At 43.9% G+C, this 18,170-nt stretch overlaps 1 protein-coding gene across 3 annotated transcripts in view; it reads left to right on the top strand.

Annotated features, from left to right (window-relative positions):
• PTPN21 (protein tyrosine phosphatase non-receptor type 21) overlaps nt 1-18,170 on the top strand; it is a 93,980-nt gene that overhangs the window by 58,530 nt on the left and 17,280 nt on the right. For all 3 annotated transcript variants that reach the window (XM_053600988.1, XM_053600989.1, XM_053600990.1), the window contains 3 exons: nt 7,850-7,910; nt 9,330-9,414; nt 14,860-16,214. In XM_053600988.1, the coding sequence (XP_053456963.1) occupies nt 7,850-7,910; nt 9,330-9,414; nt 14,860-16,214 (1,501 nt within the window). The remainder of the gene's footprint in view (nt 1-7,849; nt 7,911-9,329; nt 9,415-14,859; nt 16,215-18,170) is intronic.

The raw sequence follows: 18,170 nt of genomic DNA on the forward strand, positions 1-18,170 counted from the left end.
GAGGTCCTTGGTAAAAGGGCCTTTTTTCTCCTCTCTCTGTAGGGGAAGGGCAGGATAGGATTCTCCAACCTGTATTCTCCAACCTTTAAACCAAATGAGAGAGAGCTAAAGAGGCTTTCCCCAGAGGACACTTGGTTTTAAGTCAGTGGCAGGCAGCTTTTTGAGCACAGTGAGAGAGTTGGTGAGTGTTCTGCAGACCAGGGCTCCTGGTGAACACAGCAGCCAGGGTCCACTTTGCCCCTGGAGACTTCTATGATCAGGAGACTGGAGCAGGTCCTGCCTGGAAAAGGAAGAGGGTTGCTCTCCCTTTCTCTAGGCTTGTGGCAGGGCTTAAGGAGACTGAAAATCCCTGGAAGAAGATGGAGCAGCCCTGTTCTGTCCAGTCTTCTGGGCCCCCAGAAGTGCAGAGAGGATCCAGTAGTTCCCACAGACTCATGTGGACCAGCAGGGCAGTAATGGGGGTAAGCTGAGGAGCAGCCACAGGGCCAAACAGTGGATCTCTAGGTGTGGGGACATAGGCCTCTGATAAGGCTAAAGAGAGGCAGCTTCCTTTTCTAAGTAGGTTCTCATATAGATAAAGATCGGTATCACCCTAAAAAACCCTACATGTCCTGGGGCTAGGGAGAAGCCCAGAGTCAGTATTCCCATTTGCCCTAGGTGATCTCTGCCAGCTTTGTTCCTTTCCCTGCCTGCAGTGCCAAGGAGCTACACCTAAGATGGGGGCCATGGGGCCAGGCATCTCATGGCCAGACCAATGACCTTCAGCCTGAATATGGGGCTCTGGTCTACGCTAGTGTAGGGAGGGAGAACTTTTGTTCTTTCTTACCCTTACTAAGCTCAAGAGGCAAGTTACCAAGATAGGAATTTGCTGAGTATTTTCACCATCCAATACTCTTTCTCCCCATTTTGTTCATTAAAAATCTCATTCTCAGGCTGAGTGCGGTGGCTCATGCCTGTAATCCTAGCACTCTGGGAGGCTGAGGTGGGTGGATCACTTGCGCTTAGGAGTTCTAGACCAACCTGAGCAAGAGTGAGATCCTGTCTCTACAGCCAGGTATTATGGCTAGTGCCTGTATTCCCAGCTGTGTGGGAAGCTGAGGCAAAAGGATGGCTTGAGCCCAGGAGTTTGAGGTTGCTGTGAGCTATGATGCCATGGCACTCTACCAAGTGTGACAAAGTGAGACTCTGTCTCAAAAAAAAAATAATAAATAAATACAATCTCTCACCTTCACTAGCTATTAATATATAAATATATACGATTAATTTACATATAAAAATAAAAGAAATTAGCTTGACCAGAAATACTTAGTAAAGAACATCAATTTCAGTCATTAGTCACCATGTCATTCATTTGCTCAACAAACATTTGAGGGCTTCCTGTGTACCAAGTGCCAGTGATACCATGGCATGTCTTCCTGCCTCCATGGCGCTTACAAATTAGTTGGGACTGGGGAGGGGATCAAGTCGATTATTGTTAGATGCCTGTGGTCAGGAATCTGACAGACCTGCCGGTTCAGATGCTGGTTCTGCTACTTGTTTGCCATGTGACTAGGAGTGATTTACTTGATCTAAGTTTCAGTTTCCTTATCTGTAAAATCAGGATAATAACTGGAACTCCCTTACAGGGTTGGTGTTCAGATTCCATGAGATAATTATGTGCAATTTAAATAAGCAATATAATTGATTATACGTTAGCTGGCAAACTATTTTTTTTAAGAGATGGGGTCTTACTGTGTTGCCCAGGCTGTAGTACAGTGGCTGTTCACAGGTACCATCATAGTGCACTATAGCCTTGAACTCCTTCCATGGCTCAAGCTATCCTCCTGCCTCAGTCTCCCAAGTAGGTAGGACTATAAGCATGGGCCACTGCTCCTGGCTCAGCCTTTTTTCTTCTTCAGCACACATTTTCTTCTGACATCTTTAGCTATTTCATTTTTATCAGCATGCACCAACATAGTTACTGCCCCAGAAATTTGGAAACCATAACCAATAGTTAAATCATTTTCTCTTCTATGCCGCGTTGAGCATAGCTGGTTTCTGAGTAAACTGCATTTATAAAAAACAATGCCAAAAAGAAAGGAGGTTAAAATACTAGAATTGGTGAGTCTGCCTAGGTTAAAACAACCTAGCAGGTAGTAACTGGATGACTCACCAGTTGGTTTGTGTTTAGCAGAACCGGCTTAAGCAGTGGGCAGTGTGCACCTCCACACGGGGCACTGCTCGTAGGGTGCCAAGATAGCTATTGTGGGCGGGAGCTGCTGCCTGTGCTCTGCAGCCTTGGATTTTGTGTTTCACACACTTAAGTTTTAGTTTTGCCTTAGACTGAGCAACTATGGATGTTTTGGGAATTTATTGATAGAGGATTCTATCTATAAAGATAGAATAAACAACTCTTTCTCCCCATTTCTGAATTTATGGTTCCTTAAAAGTTCAGTTTAATCTGAGTGATCTGAAGGCAATCAAGGGTATCTAGGGTCAGAGGAGATCAAACTCTCACTCTTTGCTGATGATATGATCCTATACCTGGAAAATCCCAGGGACTCAACTACAAAACTCTTAGAAGTTATCAAGGAATACAGCAGCATCTCAGGATACAAAATTAATACAAATCAGTAGCTTTTATAAATGCCAACAACAGTCAAACTGAAAATACAGTCAGGAACTGTATTCCTTTTACAGTAGTGCCAAAGAATATGAAGTATCTATGAATTTACCTAACAAAGGATGTGAAAGATCTCTATAAAAAGAATTATGAAACTCTGAGGAAAGAAATAGCTAAAGATGTTAATAAATGGAAAAGCATACCATGGTCATGGCTAGGAAGAATCAACACTGTTAAAATGTCCATACTACCCAAAGCAATCTACAGATTTAATGAAATCCCTATTAAAGTACCCTCGTCATACTTTAAAGAGCTTGAAAAAGTAGTGCTTCGTTTTATATGGAATCAGAAAAAACTTTCAATAGCAAATACATTACTTAGAAATAAACACAAATCAGGAGATATCACGTTACCAGACTTTAGGCTATACTATAAATCTATAGTGATCAAAACATCATGGTACTGGCACAGAAACAGAGAGGTAGATGTATGGAATACAATAGAGAACCAAGAGATGAACCCAGCTACTTATCGTCATTTGATCTTTGACAACCCTATCAAAAACATTCAGTGGGGGAAAGACTCCTGATTTAACAAATGGTGCTGGGTGAACTGGATGGTGACCTGTAGAAGACTGAAACTGGACCCCCACCTTTCACTATTAACAAATATTGATTCTCACTGGATAAAATATTTAAACTTAAGACATGAAACTATAAAAACACTGGAACAGAGTACAGGGAAAACACCTGAAGAAATCAGCCTGGAAGAATATTTTATGAGGAGGACACGCCCCTCCTACCCCTGGGCAATTGAAGTAACACCAAACACCAAAATCCATTACTGGAATCTGACCAAACTAAAACGCTTTTGCACAGCCAAGAGCACAGTAAGTAAAGCAAACAGACAACCTTCAGAATGGGAGAAGATTTTTGCAGGTTATGCTTCCAACAAAGGTTTGATAACTAAAATCCACAGGTAACTCAGACTAATCAATAAGAAAAGAACAAATAATCCCATTTCTGTGTGGGCAAGAGACTTGAACAGAAAATTCTCTGCTGAAGATAGGTGCATGGCCTACAAACACATGAAAAATGCTCATCATCTTTTATCAGAGAAATGCAAATCAAAACTACTTGAGATATCATTTAAATCCAGTAAGATTAACCCACATAACAGATTAAGATTAACCCATAAATCCCAAAACTACAGATGTTGGCGTGAATGCAGAGAGAAGGGAACACTTCTACACTGCTGGTGGGAATGCAAGCTAATATGACTTTTTGGGAAAGAAGTTGGGAGAATACTCAAGGAGCTAAAAGTAGACCTACCGTTCAATCCTGCAATTCCTTACTAGGTATATACCCAGATGATCAAAAATCATTTTACAACAAAGACATTTGCACCAGAATGTTTATTGTAGCCCAATTCATAATTGCCAAGATTTGGAAACAGCCCAAGTCCCCATGGACCCATGAATGATTTAACTAATTGTAGTATATACACACCATGGAATCCTATGCAGCCATAAAAAAGATGGAGGCTTCATATCTTTTATGTTTATTTGGAAGGAGCTGGAACATATTCTTCTTAGTAAAGTATCTCAAGAATGGGGAGAAAAAGGTATCCAATGTACTCAATACTACTATGAAATCAATGTATAATCACCTATACATTCATACAAAGGGTAAAACAAAACTACAGTCCAGAAAGTAGAAGGGAAGAGGAGAGAGAAGGGAGGTGAGGGAGGAGGTAGGAGGAGGGAGGACATTTGAGGGGACCTCACCTAATGTGCATGATGCAATGGTACATTTAAAAACAATTAAGAGCGGTGCCTGTGGCTTGAGGAGTAGGGCGCTGGCCCCATGTATCAAGGTGGCAGGTTTGAGCCCAGCCCGAGCCAAACTGCAACAACAACAACAACAAAAAAAAAATAGCTCAGTGTTATGGCAGGCACCTGTAGTCCCAGCTACTCTGGAGGCTGAGGCAAGAGAATAGCCTAAGCCCAAGAGTTGGAGGTTGCTATGAGCTGTGACACCACAGTATTCTACCAAGGGCAATAAAGTGAGACTCCGTCTCTAAAAAAATAATAATAATAATAAAATAAAATAATAAAATTAAAACTATTAAGAAAAGAGTATAATTGTCAGGCAGCGCCTATGGCTTATTGGGTAGGGTGCTGGCCCCATATAACCAGGGTGGTGGGTTCGAAACCGGCCCGGACAAAACTGCAACAACAAAAACAAAAAAAATAGCTGAGCGTTGTGGCGGGCGCCTATAGTCTCAGCTGCTCAGGAGGCTGAGGCAAGAAAATAGCCTAAGCCCAGGAGTTGGAGGTTGCTGTGAGCTGTGACACCACAGTATTCTACCAAGGGTGAGAAAGTGAGACTCTGTCTCTAAAAAAAAGGAAATAGAAAGAGTATAATTGTCTTACCACAACAAGTAAGCGAGGTGATGAATATGTTCAATGTAAGCATTTCACACTGTATACCAAATCAGTACACTGAACCCCATAAATGCATCAGTTATGATTTAATAAAAATAAATAAATGAATAAAAATAACTAAAAGAGTAGAATTAGTATATTCCTAACACAAAGAAATGATAAATGGTTTGATTTGATTAATACACATTGTGTGCCTATATCAAAACATCACATCTACCCTAGAAATTTATACAATTATTATATACTCATAATTAAAAATTTTAAATAAAGAAAAGTTTGGTCTACTGAGAGAATGAGTCTCCATAAGACTGAACATAAAGGTTAGGACCTAATTTGTCTAAACCTAGTCTTGACGATGGAAAACAACCAGGAACAATGGATTTCAAGGCTAGAAAACATAGTGTCCTCAACTTCTGGACGCCAGTTTTAAAAAATATATTAATGTGCAGTTAAGGAGTATTTCAGAAACAAAAAAGTCCAGGCCCATCATGCAGAATTATTGCTCTAAAATAAATACCGGAAGAATGGGACATCCTTAGAAAAGAGATTTCTTTTTTTCTTTTTCTTTTTTTTTTTTTTTTTGAGACAGAGGCTCAAGCTATAGCCCTGGGTAGAGTGCCATGGTGTTACAACTCACAGTTACCTCCAACTCTTGGGCTTAAGCGATTCTCTTGCCTCGGTCTCCCAAATAGCTGGGACTACAGGTGCCACCCCCACCCCACAATGCCTGCCTATTTTTGTTGTTGTTTTTACAGTTGTCTTTGTTGTGTTTGCTGTCCCAGAACAGATTCAAACCTACCAGCCTCGGTATATGTGGCTGGTGCCCTACTCACTGAGCTACAGGCACCACCCTGTTGTTTTTTTTTTTTTGAGACAGAGTCTCACTTGGTCACCCTTGATAGAGTGCCGTAGCATCTTAGCTCACACCAACCTCAAACTCGTGGCTTCAAGTGATCCTCTTGCCTCAGCCTGCCAAGTAAGTGGGACTATAGGTGCCCACCACAGTGCCCGGCTATTTTTATTCATTAAATGGATTTCTGACTCAGGCTGGTCTTGAACCTGTGAATCTATCCGCCTTGGCCTCATTTATTTTTTGAAACAGTCTTACTCTGTTGCCCAGGCTAGAGTGCCATGACATCAGCCTAGCTCACATCAACCTCCCTGGGTTCAAGTGATTCATGTGCCTCAGCTTCCCAAGTATTTGGGACTACATGTGCCTGCCACAATGCTTGACTAATTTTTTCAATTTTTAGTGGAGATGGGCTTACTCAGGCAGCCTAGAACCCCTCACCTCAAGGGATCATCCTGCCTTGGCCTTCTAGAGTGCTAAGATTATAGCCACTGCACCTGGCCAAGAAATTATTTTTAAAAGTCAACTGTAAAACAGTTGTAGTCACCTGATACTTAGTTCCTAATATGTACCAGTTTTCTTTTTCTCTCAAAAGTTTTGTTAAAAAAAGAAAAAGCTAGTATTCAGGGCTTGAATATAAGATACCTCTTAGCAGAGTGCTAAGAATAATGTTAATTTGTAAAACATAGGCTTGATATTATGGTAAATTTTCTGATTAAATGGATTGAATGTTCCATTTGTGATGGTGGATTTTTTTAGTAATTAGTGCTTAGAACACTATAAACAAAGGGTCACAAAATATCTTTGCATCAGTTATTAACTGTGTTGTATGAGCTCATGAGCCAGGGACAAATGGTAAAAGAAAAGAGCTTTCACAACATTTCATGTTATCAACAAAGCCAAGAATTGAACGTGTTTAGGTTCTTAGATCCTATTTGCACTTAAAAGTTACTACACAGAAAAAAAGAAATCTTGCTTCTGTTTGAAAACAATGGTGGTTACACATGGCTTTTCTAGTTCTTGTTCCTTTATTACCTAATTGTTTCTTCAAAGATGGAACTTGCTATGTGAATAGTTTAAATCTCAGATTAACAGACAGATAGCATTCTTTAAGATAGCTCACAGCAACCTCCAGCTCTTGGGCTTAGGTGATTCTCTTGCCTTAGCCTCCTGAGTAGCTGGGACTGCAGGCGCCCGCCACAACGCCCGGCTATTTTTTTGTTGCTGTTTGGCCTGGGCCAGGATCAAACCCACCACCCTCGGTATATGGGGGCAGCGCCCTACTCACTGAGCCACAGGCGCTGCCCCAGTTAGCGTTCTTTAATACTCTTAGTTGCTTTTAAAAACTGTATAATTAAAGCTGATCAGAGAGAAATGCCTTTCAAAGAAAGTGCCACATGCTCGTTGAACCAAAATTTCTACTTTTTGTTGTCCTTAACTTTGTTCCTTAGAGGAAATGTAGATTCTTAAGTCACCGTAATTATAAAATGTATCTCTTCATTATGTTTGTGGTCTTGGTTAACAGACTTTTAGTGAAAGGAAGTTCATGCTGTTTCAGTCTCCTGGGCTGACAGCTGATGGTCATCCCAGGACTGTTAGTGGAGATGCTCAGGACTCACCCAGTACGCTCTGGTGGTCCAGGGGATAAGGCTCCCCAGGGAGCCTGACACCACAGCTCACGGACCAAGGGGTTGGGGCAGCAGGAAAGGGCCAAGGCCCCACAGGCTGACAGAGAATCTCCTTTCTTTTCTCTAATTTGTGACTGGGTTAGTTTATCATTTTTTTGTCTAAGAAGATTTATCATTTTACCTTCCCGTATCTTCTTGTCTTTGTAGAATTTGTGTGTGTGCACACGTGTGTGTGCGCATATGTGTGTATATGTACATGTGTGCACATGTGTGTCTGCATGTGTGTGGATGTGTCCTCTTCTCAAGGACTTCTTCTTTTATAGGCAAACTCAGAGTGTCACAGGGAACCCCATCAGGAGGAGGTCTTCTTCAAGGATGTCTCTGGTAAGAAAAAAGGAAGATTGCTTTTTTGTCTTTTAGTGATGTCATTCTCCTTATAAAATATGCTTTCAGAAGTGTTAATTTGAAGTTTGAACCATAAACTTGTGCTGATATCTGATTATTTTTAACTAGAAATGGTCCAATCTAGAGAAAATTATTTGTATTATGATACATAATTTTAGGTCCAATCAAAAGTTAAAAACTTTGTTAGCCAGATTGACTGTACTACATGTAAGCCTCCTTTTTTTTTCTTGAGACAGAGTCTCAGTCTGTCACCCTGAATAGAGTGCCATGGCATTATAACTCACAGCAACCTCAAATTCTTGGGATCCAGAGATTCTCTTGCCTCGGTCTCCAGAGTAGCTGGGACTACAGGTGCCCTCCACAATGCCCGGCTAGTTTTTTCTATTTTTAGTAAGGTAGGGGAGTCTCAATCTTGCTCAGGCTGGTCTCAAACTCCTAAGCTCAGGCCATCCACCTGCTTCGGCCTCCTAGAGTGTTAGGATTAGAGGTGTGAGCCACCTCGCCCATATATATATATATATATATATATATATATATATATATATATATATATATATTTATGACTATACCTTCTTGCTCTTTTTGAATGAAGATTTTCTTACGCTATCTAATATCCTCGGTATCAGTGCATAGAGCTTAGAATTCCCATTTGGGGAAACATTAAAAATGATAGATATGGTAAGAGCAACTGTGTCTTCGTCATGATTATTTTTTATTTATTTATTTTTTGTGTGGGGGGACAGAGTCTTACTATGTTGCCCTCAGTAGAGTGCTGTGGCATCACAGCTCACAGCATCCTCAAACACTTGGACTTAAGCAATTCTCTTGCTTCAGCCTCCTAGGTAGCTGGGACTACAGGTGCTTGCCACAACACCTGGATGTTTTTTTGTTACAGTTGTCATTGTTGTTTAGTTAGTCTGGGCCGAGTTTGAACCTGCCAGCCCCAGTGTATGTGGCCAGCACCCTAGCCCCTGAGCTATAGGCGCCAATGTTTATTTTTATCTAACTCTTTAGAACTCTTTTCTTTTCTTTTCTTTTTGAGACAGAGTCTCACTTTGTCACCCTCGGTAGAGTGATGTGGCATCACAGCTCATAGCAACCTCAAACTCTTGGGCTTAAGTGATTCTTTTGCCTCAGCCTCCCAAGTAGCTGGAACTACAGGCATCCGCCACAACTCCTGGCTATTTTTTGGTTTCAGTTGTCATCGTTGTTTAGCTGGCCCAGGCCAGGTTCGAACCCACCAGCCTGTATGTATTTGGCTGTCTCCCTACTCACTGAGCTATGGGTGCCGCTCCTTTTAGAAGTCTTTTAATGCAGGGAATGAATCCAGCAGAGAATGACTTTATCTGTGTTACATGGGTAATACTTTTTAACCCCATTTCCAACACTATTTCTTAGCCTAAACCTCAGCCCTACGTGATGCCTCCCCCACCCCCGCTGCACTATAATGGACATTATACGGAACCATATGCTTCTTCCCAAGGTAAAGTACACAGTTTCTGCAATGCCTTCCTTACATAGTTACTACTATGAATAAATCTGTGACGACAGAGAGCTTTTGAAACCTGGATAGTTTTGGGGTGAACTTAATCCCAACATTGTTGACATGGTTATAGCCATTATATTCAAGTGATTGGATATTTGTAAAAAAAAACATGTAGTATCAAATTCTGATGCTCAGATGATCCCAAATTTAGCCAAAGGGAATTTAATCAGGCTAGTTCTTATGTCCTTTTAATACTCCCCCATTAGCCATTAAATGCTTCCTTACTTTCTGGTGAAAGATGTCCCAGGCTTGCTGTGTTTTTTCCCACCAGAGACTTTCCCATTATCAGAGTTTAAATAATTGATTACTGTGGTCTTCACATGAGAAGTACAGCAAACTGTATTTACAACAGTGCCCCCAAAGCTGACAGTCAGGCAGTCATTTAACATTTAGTCTGTGACCAGGGAGGTTTATGCACATGAGTAATTCTACATCTTTTGTTTATATTTCTATTTTATTATTTATTAAACTTCTAATTTAATTTTCTTTTTTTGAGACAGAGTCTCACTCTGTTGTCCTAGGTAGAATACTGTGGCCTTAAAGCTTACAGCAACCTCAAACTCTTGGGCTTGAGCAATCCTCTTGCTCCCGTCTCCCAAGTAGCTGGAACTACACATACCCATGATCATGCCTGGCTAATTTTTCCATTTTTAGTAGAGACAGGGTCTAGCTCTTGCTCAGGCTGGTCTCGAACCTCTGAGTTCAAGCAATCCACCCACCTCGGCCTCCCAGAATGCTAGGATTATAAGCATTAGCCACCATGCCCAGCTTTATTATTATTATTTTTTAGAGACAGGATATCTTTCTGTGATTCAGGCATGATCATAGTCACTTACAACCTTGAATTTCTGGCCTCATGTGATCCTCCTGTCTCAGCTACCACACCTGGCTAATTTAAAAATAATTTTTGTAGATGTGGGATCTCGATATGTTGGTCTAGGCTAGACTTCAACTCCTTGGCCTCCCATAATGTTGGTATTACAGGCGTGAGCCCCTGCACTGGCCCTGAATCTTTAGAAGCTTAGAATTTAGTGGGGGCAAAGGGGAGAGATAAGTGCACAAATAACTTGAATACAAAAGGAACTTGGGGAAAAAAAGAAAAGGAACTTGATTGTTTTACTGAGAGAAGGCATGTAATTACTGTGCTGTTTCCTAGAAGAAAGATTCATATTTTTGGGGAGATTGAGAAGAAATTTCTGGAGCTTGAAAGATGAGTGGATTTCAGCATGTAGAGAAGTGAATACTTGACTGGGATTACTGCTCCTGGGTTTAAGGGATAGTAAATGCTGTGGTATAGAGTAAAGAAGAGGGTGTTTAGAGAGTAGAGGGGTCCAGTTGCCTTCTCATGTAGGGAATAATGCACGAAGGGCCCAGAAGGTAGCTCGTGACTGTATGTGTGTTGTTTGTGCAGCCCTTATGTGCAAACATAAGAATTTTCATGCATTGAGGTGGGCAGTAGGGAGCATTGCTTTGGGGTGTGGATTCTGTGAGCATCCAACCCAGATGTTTTTTATTTCCTCACTATCCTCTCCTACTTCCGCTCTGCTCTTTTTTTTTTTTTTTAGAGACAGAGTCTCACTTTGTCACCCTGGGTAGAGTGTTGTGGCATTTCAGCTCACAGCAACCTTCTGCTCTTGGGCTTAGGTGATTCTCTTGCCTCAGCCTCCCGAGTAGCTGGGACTACAGGCACCCGCCACAACGCCTGGCTATTTTCTTGTTGTCATTTGGCCGGGGCTGGGTTTGAACCCGCCACCCTTGGTATATGGGGCCGGCGCCCTACCCACTAAGCCACAGGCGCCACCCCACTCTGCTCCTTTGTAGTACTCAGAATTCCAGCCACTCTCACTTCTGGGACAAGGCTCTCCTCTGCAAGGGTCTCTCTCTACTGCTTATTCTACTTCCTCAGTCTGTAGGCATTGAGCAATATATATATTGCTCTCCTCTCTTTTAACTATGGTTTGAGTTATTTTTTTCTTGTATTTATTCATTTATCTTTTTGAGACAGAGTTTGGCTCTTTTGCCTGTGCTTGAGTGCAGTGGTGTCATCCTAGCTCAAAGCAACCTTAGACTCCTATGCTTAAGCAGTCCTCCTGCCTCAGCCTCCTGAGTGCTGGGACTACAAGCATGTGCCATGACACTCAGCTAATTTTTCTTATTATTTTGTAGAGATAGGATCTTGCTATATTGCTCAGGCTGGCCTCGAACTCCTGACCTCAAATAATCCTCCTGTTTCAGCCTCCCAAAATGCTGAGATCATAGGTGCAAACCACTGCGCTAAGGCTGTCTTCTTTTTTCACTCACTTCTTCAGAGAGGACCCTCAGTGTGCTACTTCTGCTGGTTGGTGACCCATTTGCCTTTGCCTTTAGGCTAATGCTGCCCTCTCTAGGTCCCCAGCACCCCTAGATTCTCCTCTATCCAGTTTAAGGATTTGCTCCTTCTTGAAAATCTGTTTCAAAATCTCTTACAAAATTTCTTCTACAATAGCCTCAGCCACATTTGAAATTTCATCAAGGACGACCATCAAATCTATATTTTCCTCACTCCTGGGCTCCAGCCCCATGTTTCTAGCCATGTGATAGGTTGTTATGACAGTTATGATAGCTTCTGTGTGTGAAGCCTTCATGCAGCACCGGGCTTATGGTAGCACTCAGTAAACAGTACCCCCATTAAGACTTGCTGGAAATTAAAAGAACAAATTGGAACTCTACACTCTTCTTGACAGGCCTGCCCCATTTCTTGTGTTCCTTACTTTGTTTTTATGATGACATCATTATCCTGATTACTTAGATTCCCTGCTGTACATATTAATTATTTCACTTTTGTTTTTTATTGCTTTCAACATCTAGTCAGTTACAAATCCCACTGCATCTTCCATATTTCTCCCCATATTCCTGCTCCTCATCCAGTCCTCCAAATCTAGTCTTTCTCTTTATTTCTTCCCTCCCTCCCTCCTTTTCTTTTTTTTTTTTTTCACTTTCTTTTTCTTTTTCTTTACCTTTACTTTTTTCTTGCTCCTCATATAGCTGTTGCATCTCACAGGCTGGTATCTTCAGTATCCGTTCTCCCTCGTTCATCTGGTCATGGCTGCCAGGCCAGGTTCCCTTGCTTAGTATTCAAGGCTCTGCATGATATTCCTGTAGCCTACTCTCCAGTCTTACTTCCCACTATTACTTTGCTCCTGGCTAGCTACCTGACACTCCGGCCAAGTTGAGCCTGCCCTCTTAGGCATGCTCCCCAGCTTTGCCCTTGTTGCCCTATTAGCCAGTCACCCTTATCCCTTGCACCCTCCTGTCTATATACTGCTATCCAGACAGGATAGGCCAGGTTATGTTGTGCTGAGAAACCATTCCAAACTCTTGTGGCTTAAAGCAGTCAAGGTTACTCCCAGCCCAGCTCCTGTCCCTGTGTACTGGCAGGAGGGCTCTGCTGCATGTCAAGCCTACCTCAGGGCCTTGGGCTGCAGGAGCCTCTTCCATCTGGAATGTTGCAGGGGAAATAGATCATGGAAATTGGCTCCTAGTCCTTTGCTGACTTCTCTTTACTGATACTAGTTGCATTGCTGTGCCTGATGTCAAGGGGTGAGGTGTGTGCTCTCCGAGGTGTGCAGACATCTGCTGATGGAAGCAGCTGCACGTGCCTACCCTGCAGGCCCCCAACTGCTGTCTCTTCTGTGGGCTTGTTCTCCATCCTCTCTTCTTTGTCTCATCAGCCCAGCCCAAGCTGGAAGTGATCCTTCCTTCTGGACTCCTATAACTCTTCTCTCTTCTTGCTTAAATTATGGTGATTTTGTGCATATCTTCCTCTTTTACTTGCCTGTATCCCATTTAACTTTGCCCCCTTTCTGTTCTTAGTATAGTCTTTTCCACATAACAGTCTCACAAAGGATTGGGTGGTTTGTGGGGTGCAGAGAGAAGCCTGGTGGCAGGGAGACCAGCTAGGCGAGTGTCAGGCTAGTCCACACACAAGCCTGGGTGATGGCAGTGGGAAGGGCCTGGGTGATGGCAGTGGGAAAGAGAGACTCCAGAGACTGAGAGGTAGCCAGCTGTTCCACAGATGGAGAAAGGACAGTGACAAGGAAGCATTATGTGTCACTAGGGAGAATACAATGAACATTACAATGTGTTTCTTCGCAGCTGTGTGTGCCTCTCTAATGAAGTAACACTCTCTAGACTGTGGTGTATTACTTTGGTAATCAGTTGTCACTTAAACCATCATGGGGCTTTTTAAGCAAAAAAGAATGCTTTTCACAGGAAACAGTTCTCTAAAGGACTTGACTGTTGAGTTTCTTTGACATGTTAAAAATCATCCTCACTAATAACAGCACTGAGTGATCTACAGGGTGGCTGGAAAAAACACGGCCCCCTGTTAGCCCCTAATAGGTCCACACACACAGCCATGGTAAAATTAGATTGCACTCCTGATTCTGTTAGCCCTGGGCCTGCAGCATGGGGGCCAGGGCAGGGCAGCTGCATTTATCTTAGCATGTCCTCTTGGCCTAATGGGGTGTGTAGCTACTGGTGACACTGTTGGCCAGAGAAGCTTAGACCCTGCTATATCACTCACTACCACTATTATGGCCAAAATTTTTATGTTTATTCTGGAAGAACCTATACAAATGATCTAAAATTCCAGTTATGAAATTTTTTATAGTTGGTGCTTGAACTAGCTTAGCATCAGCAAGCCTACATCCCTGCCCAGGGAGAGAAAGCAGTCAGCAGCTTGGTGCCTTGAACAGTATTGCTGCCTAGAATTCACAGAAGTCTATTTGTGTCTCTAATAAAATAGTTTGTTTGTTTGTTTGTTTTTGAGACAGAGTCTCACTGTTATCCCTGGGTAGAGTGCCATGGCATCACAGTTCACAGCAACCTCAAGCTCTTGGGCTTAAGCGATTCTCTTGCCTCAGCCTGCCAAGTAGCTGGGACTACAGGCGCCCACCACAATGCCCGGCTATTTTTTTTTTTTTTTTGTAGTTATTGTTATTTGGCAGGCCCAGGCTGGATTGGAACCCACCAGCTCCGGTGTATATGGCTGGTGCCCTAGCTGCTGAGCTATAGGTACCAAACCAGTAAAATAGTTCTTAACTTTCAGAAGAAGATATGTTTTGTGACAGAATTATACTTGTGACATTGGACTTATATTTGGCTAATCTTATAGGATGTCAGATCCTGACTAGTGCCCTTTGAACAGGCAGAGACTTTCTGTATAGATGAGAAAGCTGAGGCTTGGGTTCATGCCAACAGCGTGGCTAAAGCCAGATCACTTTAGAATGGATTTTTACAAGCTATGTTAAAAATGTCCTCAAAGTTTAGGGGGCCTATCTCAATATTTGGGTGGATTAATTAGGCCAATTAAAATAAAACATTTAAAAATTATTTTTTCAGATAACCTCTTCATGCCCAACCAGAATGGATACTATTGTCACTCTCAGACAAGTCTGGATAGACCCCAGATGGACCTCAACGGTCGGATCCGAAACGGCAGTGTCTACAGCGCACACAGCACTAACTCCCTAAATAACCCTCAGTCCTACCTGCAGCCCTCGCCCATGTCCTCCAACCCCAGCATCACTGGGAGCGACGTCATGAGACCCGACTACGTCCCGTCCCACAGGCACAGCGCCCTGATACCCCCGTCCTACCGCCCGACCCCGGACTATGAGACTGTGATGAAGCAGCTCAACCGGGGGCTGGTGCACGCAGACCGGCAGAGCCACTCTCTGCGGAACCTCAGCATCGGCAACTCCTATGCCTACAGCCGGCCAGACGCCCTGGTCTACAGCCAGCCCGAGATCCGCGAGCATGCGCACGTGGCCTCGCCACCGGCGCACTACCCGCTCACCCTCAACTACAGCTTCCACAGCCCGTCCCCGTACCCCTACCCCGCGGAGCGGAGGCCCGTCGTGGGCGCCGTCAGTGTCCCTGAGCTGACCAACGTCCAGCTGCAGGCCCAGGACTATCCAGCCGCCAACATCATGAAGACGCAGGTGTACCGGCCGCCGCCGCCCTACCCATACCCGAGGCCGGCCAATAGCACCCCAGACCTGTCGCGCCACCTGTACATCAGCAGCAGCAACCCCGACCTGATCACGCGGCGCGTGCACCATTCAGTGCAGACGTTCCAGGAGGACAGCCTGCCGGTGGCCCACTCCCTGCAGGAGGTCAGCGAGCCCCTGACCGCCGCGCGGCGCGCCCAGCTGCACAAGCGCAACAGCATCGAGGTGGCGGGGCTGGCGCACGGGCTCGAGGGCCTGCGGCTCAAGGAGCGCACCCTGTCGGCGTCGGCCGCCGAGGTGACCCCGCGCGCCGTCTCCGCGGCCTCCCAGCAGAGCGTGTTCGGCGAGAGGACGAAGCAGGAGGAGCCCGAAGAGCAGGAAGGTTTGAGATACGGCCATAAGAAGTCCCTCTCAGACGCCACCATGCTGATACACAGCAGCGAAGAGGAGGAGGATTTTGAGGAGGAAAGCAGAGCACAGGCTGCGCCCCGGCGGCCCGGAGGCTGCCCCCGGGAGCCCTCGCTCCCGGCCGGGCCCCTGCAGGTGCTGGAGCCCCAGCCGCACACGCGTGCCGCCAGCCCCCGGGTGCCCCGCAGGGACGGGCTGCTGACGCCCTCCATGTCTGAGTCCGACCTCACCACGTCGGGGCGGTACCGCGCCAGGAGGGACTCTCCTAAGAAGAGGCCGGTGTCGGACCTCCTCTCCGGCAGGAAGAACGTGGTGGAAGGCCTGCCGCCGGTGGGGGTAAGGCCTGCAGCCTGCCTGGTCATTTACCCGGCGTTGGGTTGTCTTTGATGCGTTCCTTCTGAAGTTACTCAGTTCTTTGGTTCTTTTTACATTTTTCTCCTCCCTTCTCCCTCTGTGTTAATCTGTTTTTGTCCGTCTTTGAGTCTTTGAACTCCTCAGTTTATCTCTGGAAATAGTAGAGATCTATTAGAATTTTGGTGGTTTTGCCAGAGATGATAAGTTAGATGAAGTTAAAAGGTAACTGTAGGAGGCTTTGCGGAATGAAATACAAAAGGGCGAATGAAATGCTATTCAGGAAAAGGAAGTCCTGGCTTCAGCAGGTTTGCTTTGTTAGCCATCCATTAAAAAACCTCAAGGCTGCATTTGCTCACTTTGCTCAAGAGATGTCCGAGAAGCATGTAGGGACGTGTTCTTAATTCTTTTATTTATTTATTTTATTGTTTGGGATTCATTTGTGTTCTTTAGTCCTTTATGTAATTCTCAAGATCAGAGTCTGTGTGGATACAGATTGACCATCTTGGCAGTGACCTGGAAGGACTGGAAAGTGATTCTGGAGTTGGGAAGGTGGTACTTTGTCAAGATAAATCCCTAAGAAGTTTAGGTCTCTTTAAGTGAACTGAGAATTCAAGGAAAATGTCCCTTCTAAGAAAATGTGCCTCTTTAATGTTTGGTATAATAAATATGCATTAAGCACTTCTTACCTATTTGAAGCAAAATATAAAAAAGGATAATCATCTCAAGCTCTGATCTCAGAGCATTTACCTTGTGCAGAGCACTTCCTGTGCTTTACTGCATCCAATTTATAAGCCCATCATTATGCCCATTTTTATTTTATTTTATTTTATTTTTGTTTATTTATTGATTTTTTAGAGACACAGTCTCACTTTGTCACCCTCCGTGGAGTGTGGTGGCATCACAGCTCACAGCAACCTCCTGGACTTAGGCAATTCTCTTGCCTCAGCCTCCTGAGTAGGTGGGACTACAGGCACCTGCTGCAACACCCCGTTACTTTTGTTGCAGTTTGCCTGGGGCTGGTTTCGAACCCCCACCCTCGGTATATGGGGTCTGTGCCCTACCCACTGAGCCACAGGCGCCGCCCATTATACCCATTTTATGAGGAAGAAACAGACTAATAAGATGAGGTATTAAGTAACTGTTCCAAGGTTGTATAACTAGTAAGTGACTGAACTAGAATTTTAAACCCATATTTACTTATGCAACCTGTTCTTTTTTTTCCTTCAACAAGTCTACATAGAGGTAGAATGTATCTGATGTTTTATTAACTAACAATTGTTTGTTGAGGTCTTGTTATTCTTTCACTGAAACTTTTAAACTGAGTCCTCAATTTTTTTTTTTTTTTTTTTTTTTTGTAGAGACAGAGTCTCACTTTATGGCCCTCAGTAGAGTGCCATGGCATCACACAGCTCACAGCAACCTCCAACTCCTGGGCTTAAGTGATTCTCTTGCCTTAGCCTCCCGAGTAGCTGGGACTACAGGCGCCCGCCACAATGCCCGGCTATTGAGTCCTCAATTTTTGATTAATGTGGCTTTGTCCTGAAGTATGTCTGCTCGAAATCATTTTGTTGCATTGCTCAAGCTTTGGGCCTCTTGAGGCCGACACCCATTCCCCACACCCTGCACTCAAGCCAAGCCAGCATAACTAGGGCATTCATTCTATTTCTCAGTGGCTCCCAGTGCCATGGTCACCAGGCTGTCCTTCTCCATCTCTACTAGACTGCACATGCACGCTTGAGGGCTCATCTCAAGTGTGGTTCTCACCTAGCATATGAGATCCTCTAAAACACTGCAAACATCTTGATAAGTAGGAAAAATTCACATAGTATTACAGTGCTTATTAAAGAGATTAATATGCATATACGGAAACTACTTACTAAAGTACCATGTATTTAAATGTGCTTTCTTTTAATTAGCTTTAGGTCTGAATTTTAAGTT

The sequence above is a fragment of the Nycticebus coucang genome, chromosome 9 (assembly GCF_027406575.1).
Source record: "Nycticebus coucang isolate mNycCou1 chromosome 9, mNycCou1.pri, whole genome shotgun sequence".
Lineage (NCBI taxonomy): Eukaryota > Metazoa > Chordata > Mammalia > Primates > Lorisidae > Nycticebus > Nycticebus coucang.